This window comes from Eschrichtius robustus, chromosome 16, assembly GCF_028021215.1.
Source record: "Eschrichtius robustus isolate mEscRob2 chromosome 16, mEscRob2.pri, whole genome shotgun sequence".
In the NCBI taxonomy this organism is placed as follows: domain Eukaryota; kingdom Metazoa; phylum Chordata; class Mammalia; order Artiodactyla; family Eschrichtiidae; genus Eschrichtius; species Eschrichtius robustus.
The window spans coordinates 52,605,224-52,622,776 of record NC_090839.1 but is presented as its reverse complement, the minus strand read 5'-3'; the positions used below and the strand labels follow the sequence as shown (position 1 = coordinate 52,622,776).

The following is a 17,553-nucleotide window of genomic DNA, read 5'->3' as shown; positions in this document are numbered from 1 at the left end:
TCCGGGCTAGCGACTTACTCTGATCTGCATAGTTTTTGGCCTTCAGTTCCAGCTGGCGGGTCTGAAAGTCGTAGTGTTCCACCTGGGTTTGTAGCTCTTTCTTCTCTTGTTCCAAGGCATCTTCAAACTCAATAAATTTCTATACATGCAAGGAAGAAAAACAGCAGGCGTCATGAATGTGGGACGGCCAGATGACAGCAGCCCCTCAGAAGGGCCCGCGCTCAGGCCCAGAATGTGGTTTCTGAACCCCAGAGCCGGCTTCCCTTCCCGTCCACCACCCGCCACAGCCCTGCGGAGAGCTTCCCAACAGTGGATACCACAGCCTTCTAACCAGCTATCCGGCAGTCACCTGGGGCCCTGAAGTCGGAAAAGCCCACACACGCTGTCTTTAATCTTGAAATTCTTAATAGTTTTTGAACAAGGGGCCCCCATTTCCAGTTTTGCACTGAGCCCCACAAATTATGTAGCTGGTCCTTAGGCAATGGAGTAATATTATTCCTCTCAACACTGAACATCTAAAGGAGGCCAGGTGTGGACTTCCCTGGTGGCGCAGTGGTTAAGAATCTGCCTGCCAATGCAGGGGGACATGGGTTTGATCCCTGGTCTGGGAAGATCCCACATGCCGCAGAGCAACTAAGCCCGTGCACTACAACTACTGGGCCTGCGCTCTAGAGCCCGCGAGCCACAACCACTGAGCCTGCGTGCCACAAGTACTGAAGCCCGCGTGCCTAGAGCCCGTGCTCCACAACAAGAGAAGCCACCGCAATGAGAAGCCCGCACACTGCAACGAAGAGTAGCCCCTGCTCGCTGCAACTAGAGAAAGCCCGCGCGCAACAACAAAGACCCAACGCAGCCAAAAATAAATTAAAAAAAAAAAAAAAGAAAGAAAAAAAGTCTCTAATTTTCAAAAATAAAAATAAATAAAGAGGCCAGGTGTACTTTCCTCTTAACCTGTATCTCAGTCACTGCTCAGTTCAGGAAGCCATCCTTCGTGGAATAACCGGCAATGCATAGTACTGCTCTGATTCTTTTAAAAACAAGATGGGGGGTTGTTGGCCTAGATTTGGAATCTGCACTTTACATGGCAAGTTTCTGAGCAAAATTACTATCGAATCAAGTGAAAAGAAAGCACTTTGTAAAACAAAAGAAAATCCTAAGTGTTCTTAGGAGGAGACCTAGGTTAACACTGACAGCCCAGGGTAAAGACAGGGTCTGGTCCAGGGGGATAGGCACTGGGCAGCAAACCCCCCCGCCTCCCTCCGCTAGGTGATGGCCTGAAGGCCACAGCCCTGCAACAGCCCTGATGGGAACTGTTAACACCTTGATTTTACAGCGTACGAAACGGAAATATTAGTAAGAAATTTCATTTGTAGGAAGCATAAATGTCAGCTGGGTTCTTAAGACACAAAGAGTGTCTCAGAAGATGGGAATATAAAACGGGCTGTTGATTCCAGGTTTCGGGTGTCTGGGACAGTCAATGAGTTCGTGGTGGCCATAGCTGTATTTCCCGTAAAAACTGCACCCAGTCCCCCACCCCGACTCTGGGCCCCAGAGACGCTTCTTCCTACAGCAGCTTCTCAGAGGTCTTTGTGCTGAAAAGCACTGGGGCTCCTGCCCAAAGGATGACTCACCCAGTGCAGTGACAGAGGGCAAAAACACCCGGGACGGGGGCGGGCGGGGGTGCGTCAGAAAGAAAATCTGTATTGATGACATCACTTACAACTTAAGTAAAATGAAGAACACCCGCCCCATTGCCAGGAAAATGCACACAAATGGTGTAGCGGCACAAAAATTTAAAGTAAGCGGTTTTGAATGACTGTGGCCATGACCAGCATATGAAGAATAAACAAATGCTATTAATTGGTTGGTAAAGAAATTATTTAACTTGGGTAATTTTAATTCCTATTACTTAAAAAAAATTAAAAGAATGATATAAACATATTCTTTTGTAGAAAAATCAGATGAGAGTGTTAAGTGAAAATAATACTTTTAAAAAACCATAATTCTGCCATGCTATCAATGGTTAAGAAACAACAACAACAACAAAACCATAATTCTACCAACCAGAGAGGCTCAGTTAAAACTGGGTGACATTCTTCCAGACATGTGTGTGAGTGTGTGGAGCGGATGTGCCATCATTTTGTACACGGTATCTTGACCTGACTTATTCACTCATTTACACTGGAAATGTCTCTCCACACTAAGAACTGTGCTCTGCCACTCCTACTTCTAACAGGTGTGTGTTCCCCTGTCGGTGTATGTCTGCAGAGCATAGTTTACTCAACTGATCGCCTCCTGTTGGACTTTCAGGCTGCTTTAAAACGTCCGTTATTATTGTTACTACTTGTGTATCTGCCCAGTGGCATCCTGCTCCCCAAGGCCAGATGGGAACCCCAACCCCCCAGGTCGGGTGGTGCCCTTCCCAGAGCCCCCATGGCCTCCGCGCTGCCAACCCGACAGGTGGGAAAACGGCAGAGCATAATTGTCTTAATTTTCAGCTCCTGGATTACTAGTGAGACTGAATAAATCCATTAGTCATATACACTACTTCTAACAGCTCATTACGTCCTTTGGCCAATTTTCTACTACAGGTTCTTATTTTTCTTAACAATTTGTAAGGACTTATTAGACCCATTCAAGAATTTGTCTTCTACGCTGCAAGTACTTTTCCCAGGATGTAGTCTGTGTGTGTACAGTACAGAAGTTTACTTACTTCTACACCATTTACTTAATAATTTACCCTTTCTTCATTGCTCTGAATGCTACCTTTATGATATGCTAACTTCTAAGACATATTTCAGTCTGTTTCTGAGCCAGTAACCAAAGGTTTTTTTAAACTTGTAGCGTAATAGCATCTTTTAATAGCTGATATACACTTACCCTCTTAACTCTTCCTTTTCAATATTTTCTTGGTTACTCCCACTTGTGAATTGTTCTAGATTAAGTTGAGAATCATCCTGAATCACTTATATATTATTTTTTGAATCAACGTTTTGCCTGTCAGAAAGCATCAGTTCTCTGGTCCTCAGGAAGGGGTCCCTGTTTTTCATGACAAAATGTTCAGGGCTGGACTTGGGCTGAATGGAAAGCTCATCTTGAGCCAGTGAAGAGCTGAATGATGGGGCGACTGGGGCTGGAGGATGGAAAATGCTCCCTTTCTGTAAACTGAGCCCTGTCCTACCTCCAAGCTGGAGCACCAAAGTTTTACACAAAGAAAAGCGTTCTGTGGTGCTAACATCATTTCTCTAGAATTCCCATCTGTATTTCATCATATTACCTGCATTTCATAGCTGAGAGTCAGCTAAAAAGATTTCTAGACGAAAGATGATTGGCTGCACCACGCAGCAGGTGGGATCTTAGTTCCCTGACCAGGGATCAAACCCATGCCCCCTGCAGTGGAAGCGTGGAGTCTTAACCACTGGACCACCAGGGAATTCCTCCAGATTCTTAAGAAGGTCAGACAGATGTTCCTAAATCTATCCTGATAGGTGATCGTTAAAATCCAATGTAGATGACAGTCCCAAAAAGCTTTGTCATGCCATAAAACAACCAATACGCTTTGAGATCCCCGATGAAGTTGGCCCCGAACCAGGTGACATGCAGAAATCCTCTGATGTTATGATATTTTAAGGCCTTTCAGCCCTAGGAAATACGGAGACATTAACTGAGAGAGAAAACATCTAGGTAAGCTGTGTACATGTATGTCCTCAAGGCCAAAGGCAGAGGGCACCCCAAGTGGCAGGGAGACATGAACGCACAGGACATTTGTGGTTCCCAGGCCACAAGGAATCCTGGAGCCAAGGGACAGTCCTGTGATGGGAATGGTCAGTCATCAGTAACCACCCGCAGACAAGGGGTGTGAGTGATCACGATCACAATCACGTGGCAGCAACTCCCCAGATGAACAAAAAGCCTCAAGGAACCCACAAGGGACCACCAGCATACTAAAGGGCCAGCCCTCAGCTTCCCTGCTGGGCTGGACCAAACACCGGGACACCGGGACACTGCAGGCTCTGCAGGTTGGCGACCACCGCACTTGGCATTTGGGGAAGAACCGCTCTTCCCCGCTACCTTGAGGGACAGCATCGAACCAGACAGAGCTGACTAGGGGGCATCTCAGGGGCTCCAAGTCCACGAAAATATCACAAACACAATATGTTGTTCTACAGTTTAAAAGGCATCCTCTTTCTTCCCCTCCTGAAAAAACTCTTTCAACGTTATTACAGTAATTTTAGTTAACGAAAACGCAAGCTAACTGTTTAACTGAAATGGAAGATGCAATGCCACCTTCATCAAATATTATGAGGGATAAATAACGTGAAGGACCAGTGTCTGGCCAAGACTAAACAGATATTTAATCATTGCTTTTTATGAGGAAATGCTTGGGGCTAGACTTGGGATGAAGTAAGAATCACCTGGACAAGTAAGGAGTAGTTGATGGACTAAAGCAGGGGCTTCGTGGTTGGTGGTTAAATGAATAAGTGAGGAAAATCCAAGTTCTCCTCCAAAACGAGGGGGGCAGCTGTGGCGGGGGAGGTGTCAGGAGGGAACTCTAGTAACTGGGTTAGAGTCACAAAACATTCAATAGATGTTTTCAAGGAAGCAGAAAATAGTTTTATTTACAGATCATTTACTTTAGATTTAAGAGAATCAAGAATTTTCAGTGGTGGGGGCCAGGGTAAGTTATCTCTATAAGGAAGTCGTCCATAAGAAAGCTAAACATTTTTCAATTTTTACTGAATTTGTCCAATTCAATTTATCCAATATGAATGGAAATGAGAAGAATAAAAATTTTAACAGCATTTGGGTCGAGTGGGTCTGCCTGGTGCTGGATTGTGAAACAGAAGGAATCTACCGTCTGAGACATGCCAAAGTGAAAAACTCGTACACACGCCAATTACATGCACTACAGATTTGAGTTTGTCTGGAATTGTCATCTGTCTAACCGAGTCTAGTCAAAATGTCACTTAGCACCTGATAACACACAGAGGTTTAAGGCCACCTCACAACAAATCTTTTGAGCCTCCCGAAGAGCAATGAGGAGCAACTAACAATTGAGGAACAGGTACCAGGGTGTCTTAACATGAACACTGAGCTAGGAAATACCTGATTCTTACTGCTAAATACCAATCTACTACATGATTTCCTTTTTAGATTTTGTTTTTAAGATATACTTCTACCTCTCCCTCTCACTAACAAATTGCTCTGTTTTAAAATTAAATTCAACTTTCGTTTTCAGAATTTGCCTTTTGGTGAATTTCAAGGTACATACTGAAGTAACCTGAGAGTGTGGGAACTTCCAAAAATCCAGGAACCAGAGGAAGCTTTTCTCAATATCCCATGGAATGAGATCATTCTGTCTAACTCATGCATAAAACCAAACTTAAGAAATAAACTGACTTTTTCAGGACTTCCCTGGTGGCGCAGTGGTTAGGAATCCGCCTGCCAATGCAGGGGACACAGGTTCGAGCCCTGGTCCGTGAAGATCCCACATGCCGCGGAGCATCTAAGCCCATGCGCCACACTACTGAGCCTGCACTCTAGAGCCTGCGAGCCACAACTACTGAGCCCGTGTGCCTAGAGCCCGTGCTCTGCAACAAGAGAAGCCACCGCAATAAGTCCGCGCACTGCAATGAAGAGTAGCCCCTGCTCGCTGCAACTGGAGAAAGCCTGCGCACAGCAACGAATACCCAACGCGGCCAAAAATAAATAAATAAATAAATTCATTTTTAAAAAAAGAAATAAACTGACTTTTCATGTCAAATATAAAATTAAGACAACAGAAGCCAGCATTCCTAATCCCAGAATGCAAGAGAAATTACTAGGTAAATACTCTTTTATAACATAATCATTAGAATTCTGGTAACTTTCATAATTGAAGGCTATTTTAATTAAAGGCAAAGTAAATTAAGACATGAAATCCAATCCTTCCCTCTTATATGTCCTTTAGGCCAGGGTCACACATAGGAAATAATTCAATTCTGGTTGAATTGTTAGAAATAAAACAGGAATCAAAGATTTTGTTCTTTTGCATGTAATTCCTTCCTGGGGGTGAGGGGGTAGAGTGAAATGTCCAAAAGAAAAACGCTCTCTTTGGGTCTTTTACCTTAGGCAGAGTGGTGCACTGGGGTGCTGGGCACAGGCTCTGTGCCCAGGGGAGATGCCCTCTACGGATGGCTAATTCCCTGCTCCTGTCGGTCACTCCCATCATGATCAAATATTTACTGGGTGTTCACAGGGGTGCTGAACTCATGAGACCTCAAACCTCAGAGGTTTTTTTTCCCATATTCCATGACTGTTACCATTTACATCTAAAATGCAGTGTGGGCAGGTGGACAGAGAGGGAGGGAAGGGCATTTCTGCTTTCAAGTTTCAGACACACGTCTGAGATCAGGCCACTGTGCAGGAACCCAAGAACAAGGTTGGATTCATTTTTAAAAAAGCATAGATTCCTCATTTAGGTTAAAGGAACCACTGGTTCAGCATCTGCCTGAGATGAATCCCAACAAATGGCATTGGTTTAACTCACACTGATTTTCAAGAATTGGTAAGACAGGGACTTCCCTGGTGGCTCAGTGGTTAAGACTCCGCGCTCCGAATGCAGGGGGCCCGGGTTCGATCCCTGGTCAGGGAACCAGATCCCACACGCAGGCCGCAACTAAGAGTTCGCATGCCACAAGTAAGGAGCCTGTGAGCTGCAACTGAGGAGTCCACCTGCCACAACTAAGACCCGGCGCAACCAAGTAAATAAAAAAAAATAAATATTAAAAAAAAAAAAAGAATTGGTAAGATAGGAAAGATGTCTGTAAAAAATACATATTTTAATATATTACACACTTATTTAAGTATTTAATGTTAAATACTAATATATACTTTGTATCTTAAAATATACATTAAATTTATTATATTAGTTATGATATACGACATGATTGGTTCTGGGGAGAAATAAGAAAAAGGAAGATAAGACAAAAACTGTAAATGCCCCATCCTGGGAGAAATTTCCCTGGGAGAACTTATTCTCAAGTAGACTGTGTTCTTTGAAGCATTCTTTTTTTTTTTTTTTTTTAATTTATTTATTTATTTATTTTTGGTTGCATTGGGTCTTCGTTGCTGCACACGGGCTTTCTCTAGTTGTGGTGAGCGGGGGCTACTCTTCATTGCGGTGCGTGGGCGTCTCATTGTGGTGGCTTCTCTTATTGTGGGGCACGGGCTCTAGGCACAAGGGCTTCAGTAGTTGTGGCACGCAAGCTCAGTAGTTGTGGCTTGCGGGCTCTAGAGCTCAGGCTCAGTAACTGTGGCACACGGGCTTAGTTGCTCCACAGCATGTGGGATCTTCCTGGACCAGGGCTCGAACCCATGTCCCCTGCATTGGCAGGCAGATTCTTAACCACTACGCCACCAGGGAAGTCCATCTCTGAAGCATTCTTAGCAGTTTACCCTGATTTCTTCAACTTCCTAATCCACTTGGCTTCTACATCCCTCTCGCTCCATTTAACAGGAGAGACCTGAGGACACCCATGGTTGCCCTTTGGTGGACACAGGGTCTCGCTGTCCAGAAGCGTACACTGAAGACCTGAGGCCACAAGCCTGGGCAGAACCCATGTGATCCCGCCTGGATGTGGGTCCGATTCACTGGGAGAAGGAAGTGGTAAGAGGCCGGTGTGGGAAGGTCAGGGAGCAGGAGCACAAGCTGAAGTTGAGTGGAAGGAAGGGCACCCAGAGAACTTGAACAAAAGGCATCACCTTGAACCCACCACTGTAGATAACCAGAATCCAAATGCCCTGACCCTTGTCTCACAAACCCCGCCAACGGAGGTCCGCTCCACTGATCTTGGCATTCCCCAAATCTCTTGCCCATGAGAGGTGCTCAAAAGAAGGTAACTGACTTATGATTCCGCGGGCTCTAAGTGTCTGTGAATATTTCCTTTCCTCGGGTCGAGCCTTTCCCACCCTGGTGACAGGGATGCTTTCTTAGGACGCGCTAGCCGGCCACCGACTGATTCTAACTGCGTGGTTTCCCTGCCCATCTTCCAGCGGGGCTCCCTGTGTGCAGCTGCATGCAGGACAGGCTGCACCGGAGCCTCCCAAGTCCCCGAGAAACAGGGCGCAGGTGTGGACCGGGAGCTCCTGTTCCACCAGAGGAGATGGATGGACACCCACACAGCAGGCTACACTAGCAATGAACGGATGAATGAAAGAACGGCAACAACCTGGGTGAATCTCAAATCATTATGCCGTGTGAGAGGAGCCAGTCAAAAAAAGAGTGTACACTGCAGGATTCAGTTTATATAAGGTTCTAGAAAATGCAAATCAATCTACAGTGACAGAAAGCAGACCGTGGTTACCTAGGGATGGGGGAAGTAGGGAGAGAGTATTGAGGGCCACAAGGAAACTTTGGGGATGATGGAGATCATCATTATCTTGATTGTGGGGATGGTTTTTGGGTGTAGACGTGTTAAAACTCACCAAATTGCACACTTCAAATATGTACAGCTTAGTGCACTGACCTCAACAAAGTTGTTACAAAGAAAGAATGGAACAGAACTGAAGCCCATGGTCGAAGATTTCATGGTGCGCTGTAAGCACTAGCTGCTTTCTAGGTGCTGGTATTTCCCTCCAGACCTCTTCTCAGCCTTTCAAGAATTTCATCACCTCTCTGTTGTTTCCTAAATAGCTGCAATGCTTTTTTTCTTTTTCCTCATCTCACAATATTTTCTTCTATTCTCCTGTTTCAAAACCCGCTACACTTTGGGGTCTCCCCTCTTTCTAGAACATGTTCACTGAAGAAAAACAACCCAACTTTTAAGCATCTTCCTTTCTTGCCTGACGCTATGAAACAGGTCACAGAAACATTTACTGCCTGTCCTTACAGAACAGTGATTGAGCTAGACAGTCCACGGCTACACTGCCCAGTACCTTAGCCACAGCCACACGTGGGTATTTAAACTTAATATAGGGAATTCCCTGGTGGTGCAGTGGTTGGGAACCCGCCTGCCAATGCAGGGGACACGGGTACAAGCCCTGGTCTGGGAAGATCCCACACACCGCGGAGCAGCGGAGCCCGTGTACCACAACTACTGAGCCTGCGCTCTAGAGCCCGGGAGCCACAACTACTGAGCCCATGCGCCACAACTACTGAAGCCCATGTGCCTAGAGCCCATGCTCCACAACACGAAAAGCCACCACAATGAGAAGCCCCCGCACCGCAACGAGGAGTAGCCCCTGCTTGCCACAACTAGAGAAAGCCCGCGCACAGCAACGAAGACCCAACCTAGCCAAAAATAAATAAATAAATAAATAAATAAATAAATAAATAAATAGTTTTAAAAAATGAACTTAAACTAATTTAAATGACATAAAAATAGAAACTCATCCTCAACTGCATGAGGCACATGTGAAGTGTCGGTGGCCCTGTGTGGACACACAGCAGAACAGAAATTTCCATCCTCACACAGAGCTGTGTTGGACAGATGGATGGCTGAAAACCACAGAAAGAGGCCTTGCCCTCCAGGAACCAACAGCTCGGTGCAGCACGTGGAAGCAGAGGAAGGCTGCCCTCCTTCCTCACCTGCACATGCACAGGCAGCTGGCATCTCTGTGGGACGTGTGTCAGAAAGAAAAGAACCAGCCTTGGGGGGCTTCCCTGGTGGCGCAGTGGTTGAGAATCTGCCTGCCAATGCAGGGGACACGGGTTCGAGCCCTGGTCTGGGAAGATCCCACATGCCGCGGAGCAACTGGGCCCGTGAGCCACAATTACTGAGCCTGCGCGTCTGGAGCCTGTGCTCCACAAGAAGAGAGGCCGCGACAGTGAGAGGCCCGCGCACCGCGATGAAGAGTGGCCCCCACTTGCCACAACTAGAGAAAGCCCTCGCACAGAAACAAAGACCCAACACAGCCATAAATAAAATAAAATAAATTAAAAAAAAAAAACTTAAAAAAAAAATGATTGTTTAAAAAAAAAACAAAAAACAAAAAACAACCAGCCTTGGGGATGGAAGAACCAGAAGGGCACTGCCCCTTGGCTAACCAGGAAAGAGCCCCCACGTGGGGACTCTGGGGTGACAGGGACTCACTCGAGCACCCGCATCTGCATGTCACGGTGCTAGACGCGAGGGAGTCAGGTGTGCGCAGCAGAAGCAAATGCAGAGGGGGCAGAAGGAAGTGGAAGGGCAGGGGACAGGGCACGCGGGGGGCGGGTGCTGGGGACCCCGGGAGAAGGCGGTCCCCTCCTGGGAGCGTCCCTTCCTCTTTCCCCATCCATACCCTTCGCTCTCCATCCCACGTTGCCATTTTCTCACCATCTGACAGTGTGGCAGGACCTCCCCATCCGAGCACCTGCCTCAGGGTAGCACGGACCCATCCCCAGCAGCAAGCCTGGCCCTCACGATGCTTAGTTGACTGAGTTAACGAACAAGAGAGAGTGGGAGATGGGACCTGCCTGCGGACCAGTTCATGCCACAGGAGAAGGGTTGGGAGGGGGAGAAAGTGCCTGGGGGACCAGTGTGACAGTGGTGACTCGAGCCAGGATGGTAGCAAAGGAGATAAAAAAGAAGCACAAAAAGTACAAAAAAAAAAAATCAGGCCAAAAGAATGGCCAGGACTTAGTGAGTCACTGGACATGGGAGGCTGTGAGGATGACCCCTGGGGCCCTGACTTTCAACAGAGCAAAAGCCTGGAACATCAGCCGTCTGGCAGCTGACCACCGAGCTCCTGGTCTCCACAGCTGCACTAACAGGTCATCCTCCCTCTCACAACAAGCGGGAACTTGGGAAAAGGGACCCTGCCCCCCACACGAGTGCCCCTCCCCAGCTGCCATCCTGCATCTGGTCATGAGGTCACACGAAAGCCAAACTGAGGGACATCCTGCAAGATAACTGGCCTGTGATATCACATCGTCAGGGTTGTAAAAAGCACAAAGTGAGAAGCCGATCGGGAACTGAGGACACCACAGGACTTGCAGGAGCCCTCAGGTCTTAGCGGAGCAGGAGGGAGGGAGGGAGATGGAGAGAGAAGAGTAATGTGGAAAAACGTTCACCTTGGGGAATCTGGGTGAGATTGTCCATAAATTATTTCTATATTTTTCCATAAATTATTCCAAAACAGAAACTTAAAAAAAAGACATTTAAAATTTAACTTAGAAATTCTAGTTTTGGGAGAACTAACTTGCCCCAGTCCCTGCCCCGCTGCCTAACGGCCACCACAGGGCCTTGAGGGTTCCAAGGGTTCCCGCTGGGCGAGGCTGGCAGGGTGGTGGGGCTTCTTCCACATGTTCTGTTCTCTCTGGCTGGAAAGCGCCCCTCTCTGCTCTCCTGTGCCTATTTGTTTTTTGAATTTATTTTATTCTTATTTATTTTTGGCTGCATTGGTTCTTTGTTGCTGAGCGCGGGCTTTCTCTGGTTGCGGCGAGTGGGGGCTACTCTTCAGTGCAGTGTGCTGGCTTCTCATGGTGGTGGCTTCTCTTGTTGCAGAGCAGGGGCTCTAGGTGCGCGGGCTTCAGTAATTGCGGCACGCGGGCTCAGTAGTTGTGGCTCGCGGGATTTAGAGCGCAGGCTCAGTAGTTGTGGCTCACGGGCTTAGTTGCTCCGCGGCATGTGGGATCTTCCCGGACCAGGGCTTGAACCCGTGTCCTCTGCATTGGCAGGTGGATTCTTAACCACTGCGCCACCAGGCAAGCCCTCTCCTGTGCCTATTTGTTCCCATTTTTTAGGGAGAGTCTGTTGTACTTCTGGTGACTCTGGTAAGAGAGCTATAATGGACCAGTATTTAGAGGCAACCAGGAAAGGCAGCTCCGGGCAACAAATCTTAATGGCTTCATCTAAAAAAAGTTAACAATTGAAAAAACTGTCCTGGGACTTCCCTGGTGGGCCAGTGGTTAGGACTCCACGCTTCCACCACAGTGGGCATGGGTTCGATTCCTGGTCAGGGAACTGGGATCCCACATGCTGAGTGTGGCATGGCCAAAAAAACCCAAAACAAAACAAAACAAAAACCTGTCTTTTAATATGACAACACGGCAGAAGAAGAAATTGCATACCTTGTCTAAGCTGGGGTGAATTTACTATTTGTAATATGGGACACAAGAAGAAAACCTTCTGATTCAATATATTAACTCACTTATAAAAAAATGCCAAGTGATCATCTCTGTAGAGTAGGATGATGGCTTCTGCCCCCTCCAGCTTCATCCTGTCCAAATATTCTTCTACAAAATGCATTACTTTTGTACAACTAGAAAAACACAGTTTTGGGTAAAACTTTCCAGTTGGATGCTTTCCTTACATAGCACCAGACACTGAGGTATCAGCAAATACCCACAGCCATGTCTCATGGACAGAACGTCCACTTGAGTTGCTTGTGATGAGTGGGGGATGTTACTAGCAGTTTCCTTAGGGCCAAGAAGACTTTAAGGTGAATGATGGCTACTAAACTCGCACCTTGTCTCTCAAACACTGTTTTTCCTCCTGTAAACCTAGTGCTTGATCACTGCGAGGAAGGCTCTTTGCTGCTCAGGACTGGAGTGAATGGAGCCCTCTGCTCCCTCCTCCCTGGGGGCCACGGTGGGCAGCACTGCCCAGGGGCGCCCACTCGCTCCCGGCCATCCTGGTCAAATGCCCATTTCCAACCTTCTTTTCTAATGGGAAAGAACTCAGTGGGTTTTCAAAACTTTGTATTGGATACCGTTTCAGCATTTTTAAGGTCTCTGTAGAGGTTTTAGAAGCCAGCACCATCCATTTAGCTCTGCAAGTCTGAGCGGGACTCACTGGTCTCGATGACAAGCGTAAAACCCGCACAGTCAGAGACTGAGATGCCCCACGCTTGCCACCCGAGGCTGCCCCATCAAGGTGCTCTTCCCTGGCTTGGCTAGATCTGCCTTGCTGCAATTCTCCAGGCAAACACCAGCCAATCACGGGACTTGGCACTTGAGATGAAAGAAACTTGCCACGTCTGGCAACCCACGCACTTTACAGAAGCGGCCAGTGGGGCCAGAGAGGGGGAGACTGGTCACAGGGCGTGCAGCTCCCAGAGGCGAGGCTGACACTCAAGCATCTGCAAACTCTGGGGCCTGGCCCCCCTCCCTGGACCCCACCACCTCTAGCTACCGTCACTCCCATCGAGAGAGTCACCCTGGGACCAGAACAGACTCGCAATCTCTCACTGTGGTTATTACAGGCAAGAAGTAGCGGGCAGAGGTGTTTGCTCTGCTCAAGGCTCTTTCTTTTTAAATCTGCAGATTCTGTGTGCTCAGAAGGCTGCAGGCGGCTCAGGTTACTCAGCTCTGACTAAGCCTTCTTGAGCAGAGTGGCCGGGGAGGCAGAAGCTACTCTGCATCACGCACACGCCTGCAGCCCATGCTGTTCAGCCTCCCGTGTTATCAGACACACATCTAGGATCTCAGGCCCTGCGTGGAAAAAGAAGCCAGGCCACAGTGTACACTGGTCTTTTCCACAAAACTGAAAATGAATGTCTACTGGATTTAGTAAATGAGCTAGAATGCCAAAATGGTTAACAGATTTTGGCCCTTTTCTTGGTTGTAACATCACATGAGGTCTCTCCAAGGGCATACTATTAGCATCAAATCACAGCCTCGATGCCGGCCAGCCAAGCGTTTTGTTCACTCTGTGGCTCTCTGCTCAGCATCTCTTAATAGCTGGGGCAAGGATGGGTCTCGGCCTCCAGGGCACTCTCCTCCATACCACATGCGCACCCCCAGCTCTTAGTCCAGGGGTGTAAGTGGGAGGCCAGAACCACACTCGCTTGCGGCTGCACTTGAACCATGCAGAGCAGAGCAGGGGCTTCATCCACGCAGAGCAAATTTTTAAGGTAGATGGTTATGATTCTTAGCCTTAAGGTTGTCCATCTTTCTCCTTTTAGTTCCTTCTCGTCCACTATATTGACCACATAGGTACATGATGAAAGCAAACAAACCTACTCAGAACCTCAGTTAGGCATCAAATGGCCGCTGAGAGCAGTCAGAGAAGTGGGAGGTGCTGCCCAGCATGAGGGAGGCAGCCACTGCCCCACGGCCAGTGAGGGGAGCCCCAGAGCTCCAGTCTTCTGGGGGTATGCTCTCTGACCTCCTCTGGCAGCATGACATGGAACGAAGAGCCCACTCCAGGGGTCAGGGTAGACTGCGTCTTGGCCTGGTTCTTCTAGGGCATGTGACCTTGGTCCACCCCCACTCCTTCTTGGGACCAGTTCTTTCCCTAGTAAATGCCTATGGCCACTCTGAACTCTAAAATCCTACGAGCTCTTGCATCTCCCTTAAGTTGAGAGCCCTAAATTAGTTTTGGTGGAGCCTGGCACCCCAATCAATAGGCAACAGCCTCTTGACAGATGAATGAAAAAACCCAAGATCAACATAAACCACTGTAAGTAGGAACGATACAAGGCACTCTTAATTTTTATAAACACACTTTAAACCAAACTAGGAGGACATAAACTGCCCTGGCTTAAGAAAAAGCCAAAATACTGAAACAATCTTCCATTTCAATACTAAAATCAAGAATGTGTTAACCCAAATTAGTTAAAAAGGAATTTAGCTCATTTAATAAGAAACTTCCCATTCATAAACCAAAAACCCATCACCTAATGCCTGGAACAACAGAATGTCAGGGCTTAGAGATCATCTAGGGCAACTGACTCATATGACTGAAGGAAAATCAAAATCCAGAAGGGGGCAGGCGACATAGACAAGGTCACAAAGGCAAGGCAGGAATGAGAACCCAGGTCCCCTGAATCCACCTGGGTCTGACAACAGGGCTAAATATTTCATAGTGAATGAATGAAGGTAAGTGGTATTCCCTGCAATGCATGGTTCTTCTAACTGGTTCACAAATAAGTGATTTCCAGGTTATGGAGGTATCCTAGAATACGATCAAATACTTCAAAATTCTACTTTTAACTCCTCAGAAGCCACAGTGGAATTTCTCAGCATTTTCCACATAAGCTAACAATATTCCCAACGGAGGGAACCACAGGGCAAAGAAATCACCTCCGGAAACCTGGAGTCTTTCACCTGGTGCCAGAGGAGCAGCCTAACGGCGGCTTTGGTAATGTGTTTACCTCAATCACCAAATTCACCCATGTCACAGACCGTCAAAACATTGGATTATGGATAAGGCGAAGATCTGACAACACCTCTTCTGGCTGCAGAACCATAAGAAGATCAGAAATCCCCTTTCTGGAAGGGTTTAAAATTAAAATTAAAATTGCAGCAACCAGAAGTTGTGACTGGGGTCTAGGACACGTTTGCGGAAAAACACACACAAAAGCAAAAAGAACTGGCGTCTGCAATGAGAAGTGGGTATGGAGGGGAGACGGAGGCCTGAGACAGTTTAGGATGCAAGGTCCCTCGGTGACGCCAGGTGGTTCAGGTCTAGGGTTCCTGGCTGGAGCAGCAGGCCAGGAGGATGGGGGAGCCAGGCATCAGCCCCTGGGCCGGGTTCGGCGTCGGGGGCGTTGGTGGGATGGGCGGGGCGACACCTGGGGCCCGGGCAGGGCGGGGGCTAAGGGCGGGGGCTAAGGGCGGGGCAGGACTGGGGTCCCTGGGAGGGGCCCCGGCGCCGCCCGGCCCACGCACCTCCTCGGCCTGCTTGCGCAGCGCCTTCTCCCGCTCGTACTGGGTGAGCAGCTGCTCGTTGTCCTCGCGCAGCAGCTCCAGCTCCACCTCGTGCTCCTGGTTCTCGCTGAGCACCGAGTCCAGATTCTCGAGCACGTTGACCACGAGTGGCATCAGCTCCTTGACCACCTCCTCGTCGTAGCAGTGGATGAGGCGCTCGAACTCGCGGTAGATGGAGCCCGCCAGGCCCGACACCCGCTCCGACATCACCGAGCCAGAGCAGTAGTCGTCCTGGTACACGACCACGCCGCCGCCCTCGTCCATCTGGATCTCCATCATCGCGGCCACCGCCGCCGCCAGCGCGGCCTGCTGTCCGCCGGCGCGCCCGCCCGCTCTGGCTGCCCGTAGTCCGCAGGCCGCGGCCCGTCGCCTGCGCCGCAGCCGCTGTCGCCTCAGCCACCGCCAGCTGATACTGATGCTGATGCTGCGCCCGTCGCTCAGCGGCCGGAAGTCCCGCCGCCCGGAAGTCCCGCCCCCAGACGACGGGGGCGGTGCCCGCCCATCCAGCCGGAGCCCCGCGGCGCCGCACCGCTAGGAGTCGCAGGGGCCCTAACGTAGGAGGAAGCCAGTCCCCGGGCCAGAAGCTCGGCCGAGGGGGGCTGGGAGCGCTTCCGGTCAGGTTCGTCAGAGCAGCTGTCTGCCAGCTCCCACGACGCAGGCGTGGACTTTTATAAAGTGACAGCGTATGTCCTAAGTATATACAAATGACTTTGTGCGGTTTAGACTTAAGCGAGCGTCCGTGTGCCCACCCTTCCCTCCAAAGAAATGGCCGTTATCTTTGTGCGCCCCTCCCTCCCTTCCGGAGTTGACCGCGACGCTGACCTGGTTAACTGTGACTTGCCTTTGTAGCTTCACTGCACAGCAGTATGTACTGCTACACACTAGGTACTCAGAGCTCCCTTCAGAGCGGCTGTGCCTTCCATGGTCCCTCCTGGGATTCCAATTAAATGCAAGTTGCCCGTCTCATCCTAAAATCCAGTAACAGACTCTCACTTGGTCCACTTCTGTGTCCTGATGTTGTGTAACTTCTTCAAATTTCCCAGTTTCACTTCAGCTACGTGTAGTCTAACATCTACGCTGAGTTTTTTATTTCAATTTTTTTTTTTGGCCTCTCCCCGCGGCATGTGGGATCTTAGTTCCCTGACCAGGGATGGAACCCGCGCCCCCTGCAGTGGAAGCGCAGAGTCCTAACCACCGGACCGCTAGGGAAGTCTCTCAACAGTTATATTTTTCATTTCCATTTGTTCTGTTTGACTTTCTTATATTCTACCAGTTTTGATAGGCCCTTATTTCTTCCACTTTTAGCCAGTTGATTTGCATTTTCTTTCTCTGGTATCTGAGGACACCATGAATCCTGATCATAAAACCAAGAGTGACAGCTTAGTGTTAACAGAAATGCTCTTACCCCTGCCTTTCACCTGATGCGATGCTTCAAGGGGAGTTCATCCTAACCCGATTGCACCAGTGAACGTTCCTGCAGGTGATGCCCTAAATACTGTTGCACAACTTTCTCCTTGCAACCTACTGTGCTGTATGGATGCTCACCCACCCCACTAAGAAACGATCTGAGGTTTCAGTCTCACATTCAGACTGCCTGGGTTTTGATCCTAGCTAACTGTAAAACTGAGCCTAAAACAATTACCAACCTACTAGGAGTGTTATGAAGATCATAAAAGGGGCTTAGTACAATCTCTAGCAAATAGTAAGCATGCAATAGACTTGTTTTATATTCTCAAAATAAGCCAGGACAAACAGATGAAATGTATAATTTCTTCTGGTAAGCAAGTTACAGAGAAAGCTGGTGAATGTTTTGGGGAATGTTTCTGACTTCTGCTCTAAGCCTTTCCAAGAAATATGGCCCCTTTTCAATTCCTGAAATAGCAAATACAGTAGGGCAGCCACCACTACCACAGTCAGAGGCCAACTGACTTGTCATC

At 48.5% G+C, this 17,553-nt stretch overlaps 1 protein-coding gene across 3 annotated transcripts in view; it reads right to left on the bottom strand.

Moving 5' to 3' along the window:
* The window catches only part of MAPK8IP3 (mitogen-activated protein kinase 8 interacting protein 3), a 47,392-nt gene extending 31,326 nt beyond the window's left edge, over positions 1-16,066 (bottom strand). For 2 of the 3 annotated variants that reach the window (XM_068524853.1, XM_068524852.1), the window contains exons 1-2: positions 15,578-15,983; positions 19-139 (exon numbers count right to left, since the gene is read on the bottom strand). In XM_068524853.1, coding sequence (XP_068380954.1) covers positions 19-139; positions 15,578-15,895 — 439 coding nt within the window. In that variant the 5' untranslated portion in view covers positions 15,896-15,983. Of the gene's footprint in view, positions 1-18; positions 140-15,577 lie in introns of all 3 variants that reach the window. The other variant, XM_068524854.1, reaches the window with a different exon arrangement.
* Between the last annotated feature and the right edge of the window lie 1,487 nt (positions 16,067-17,553).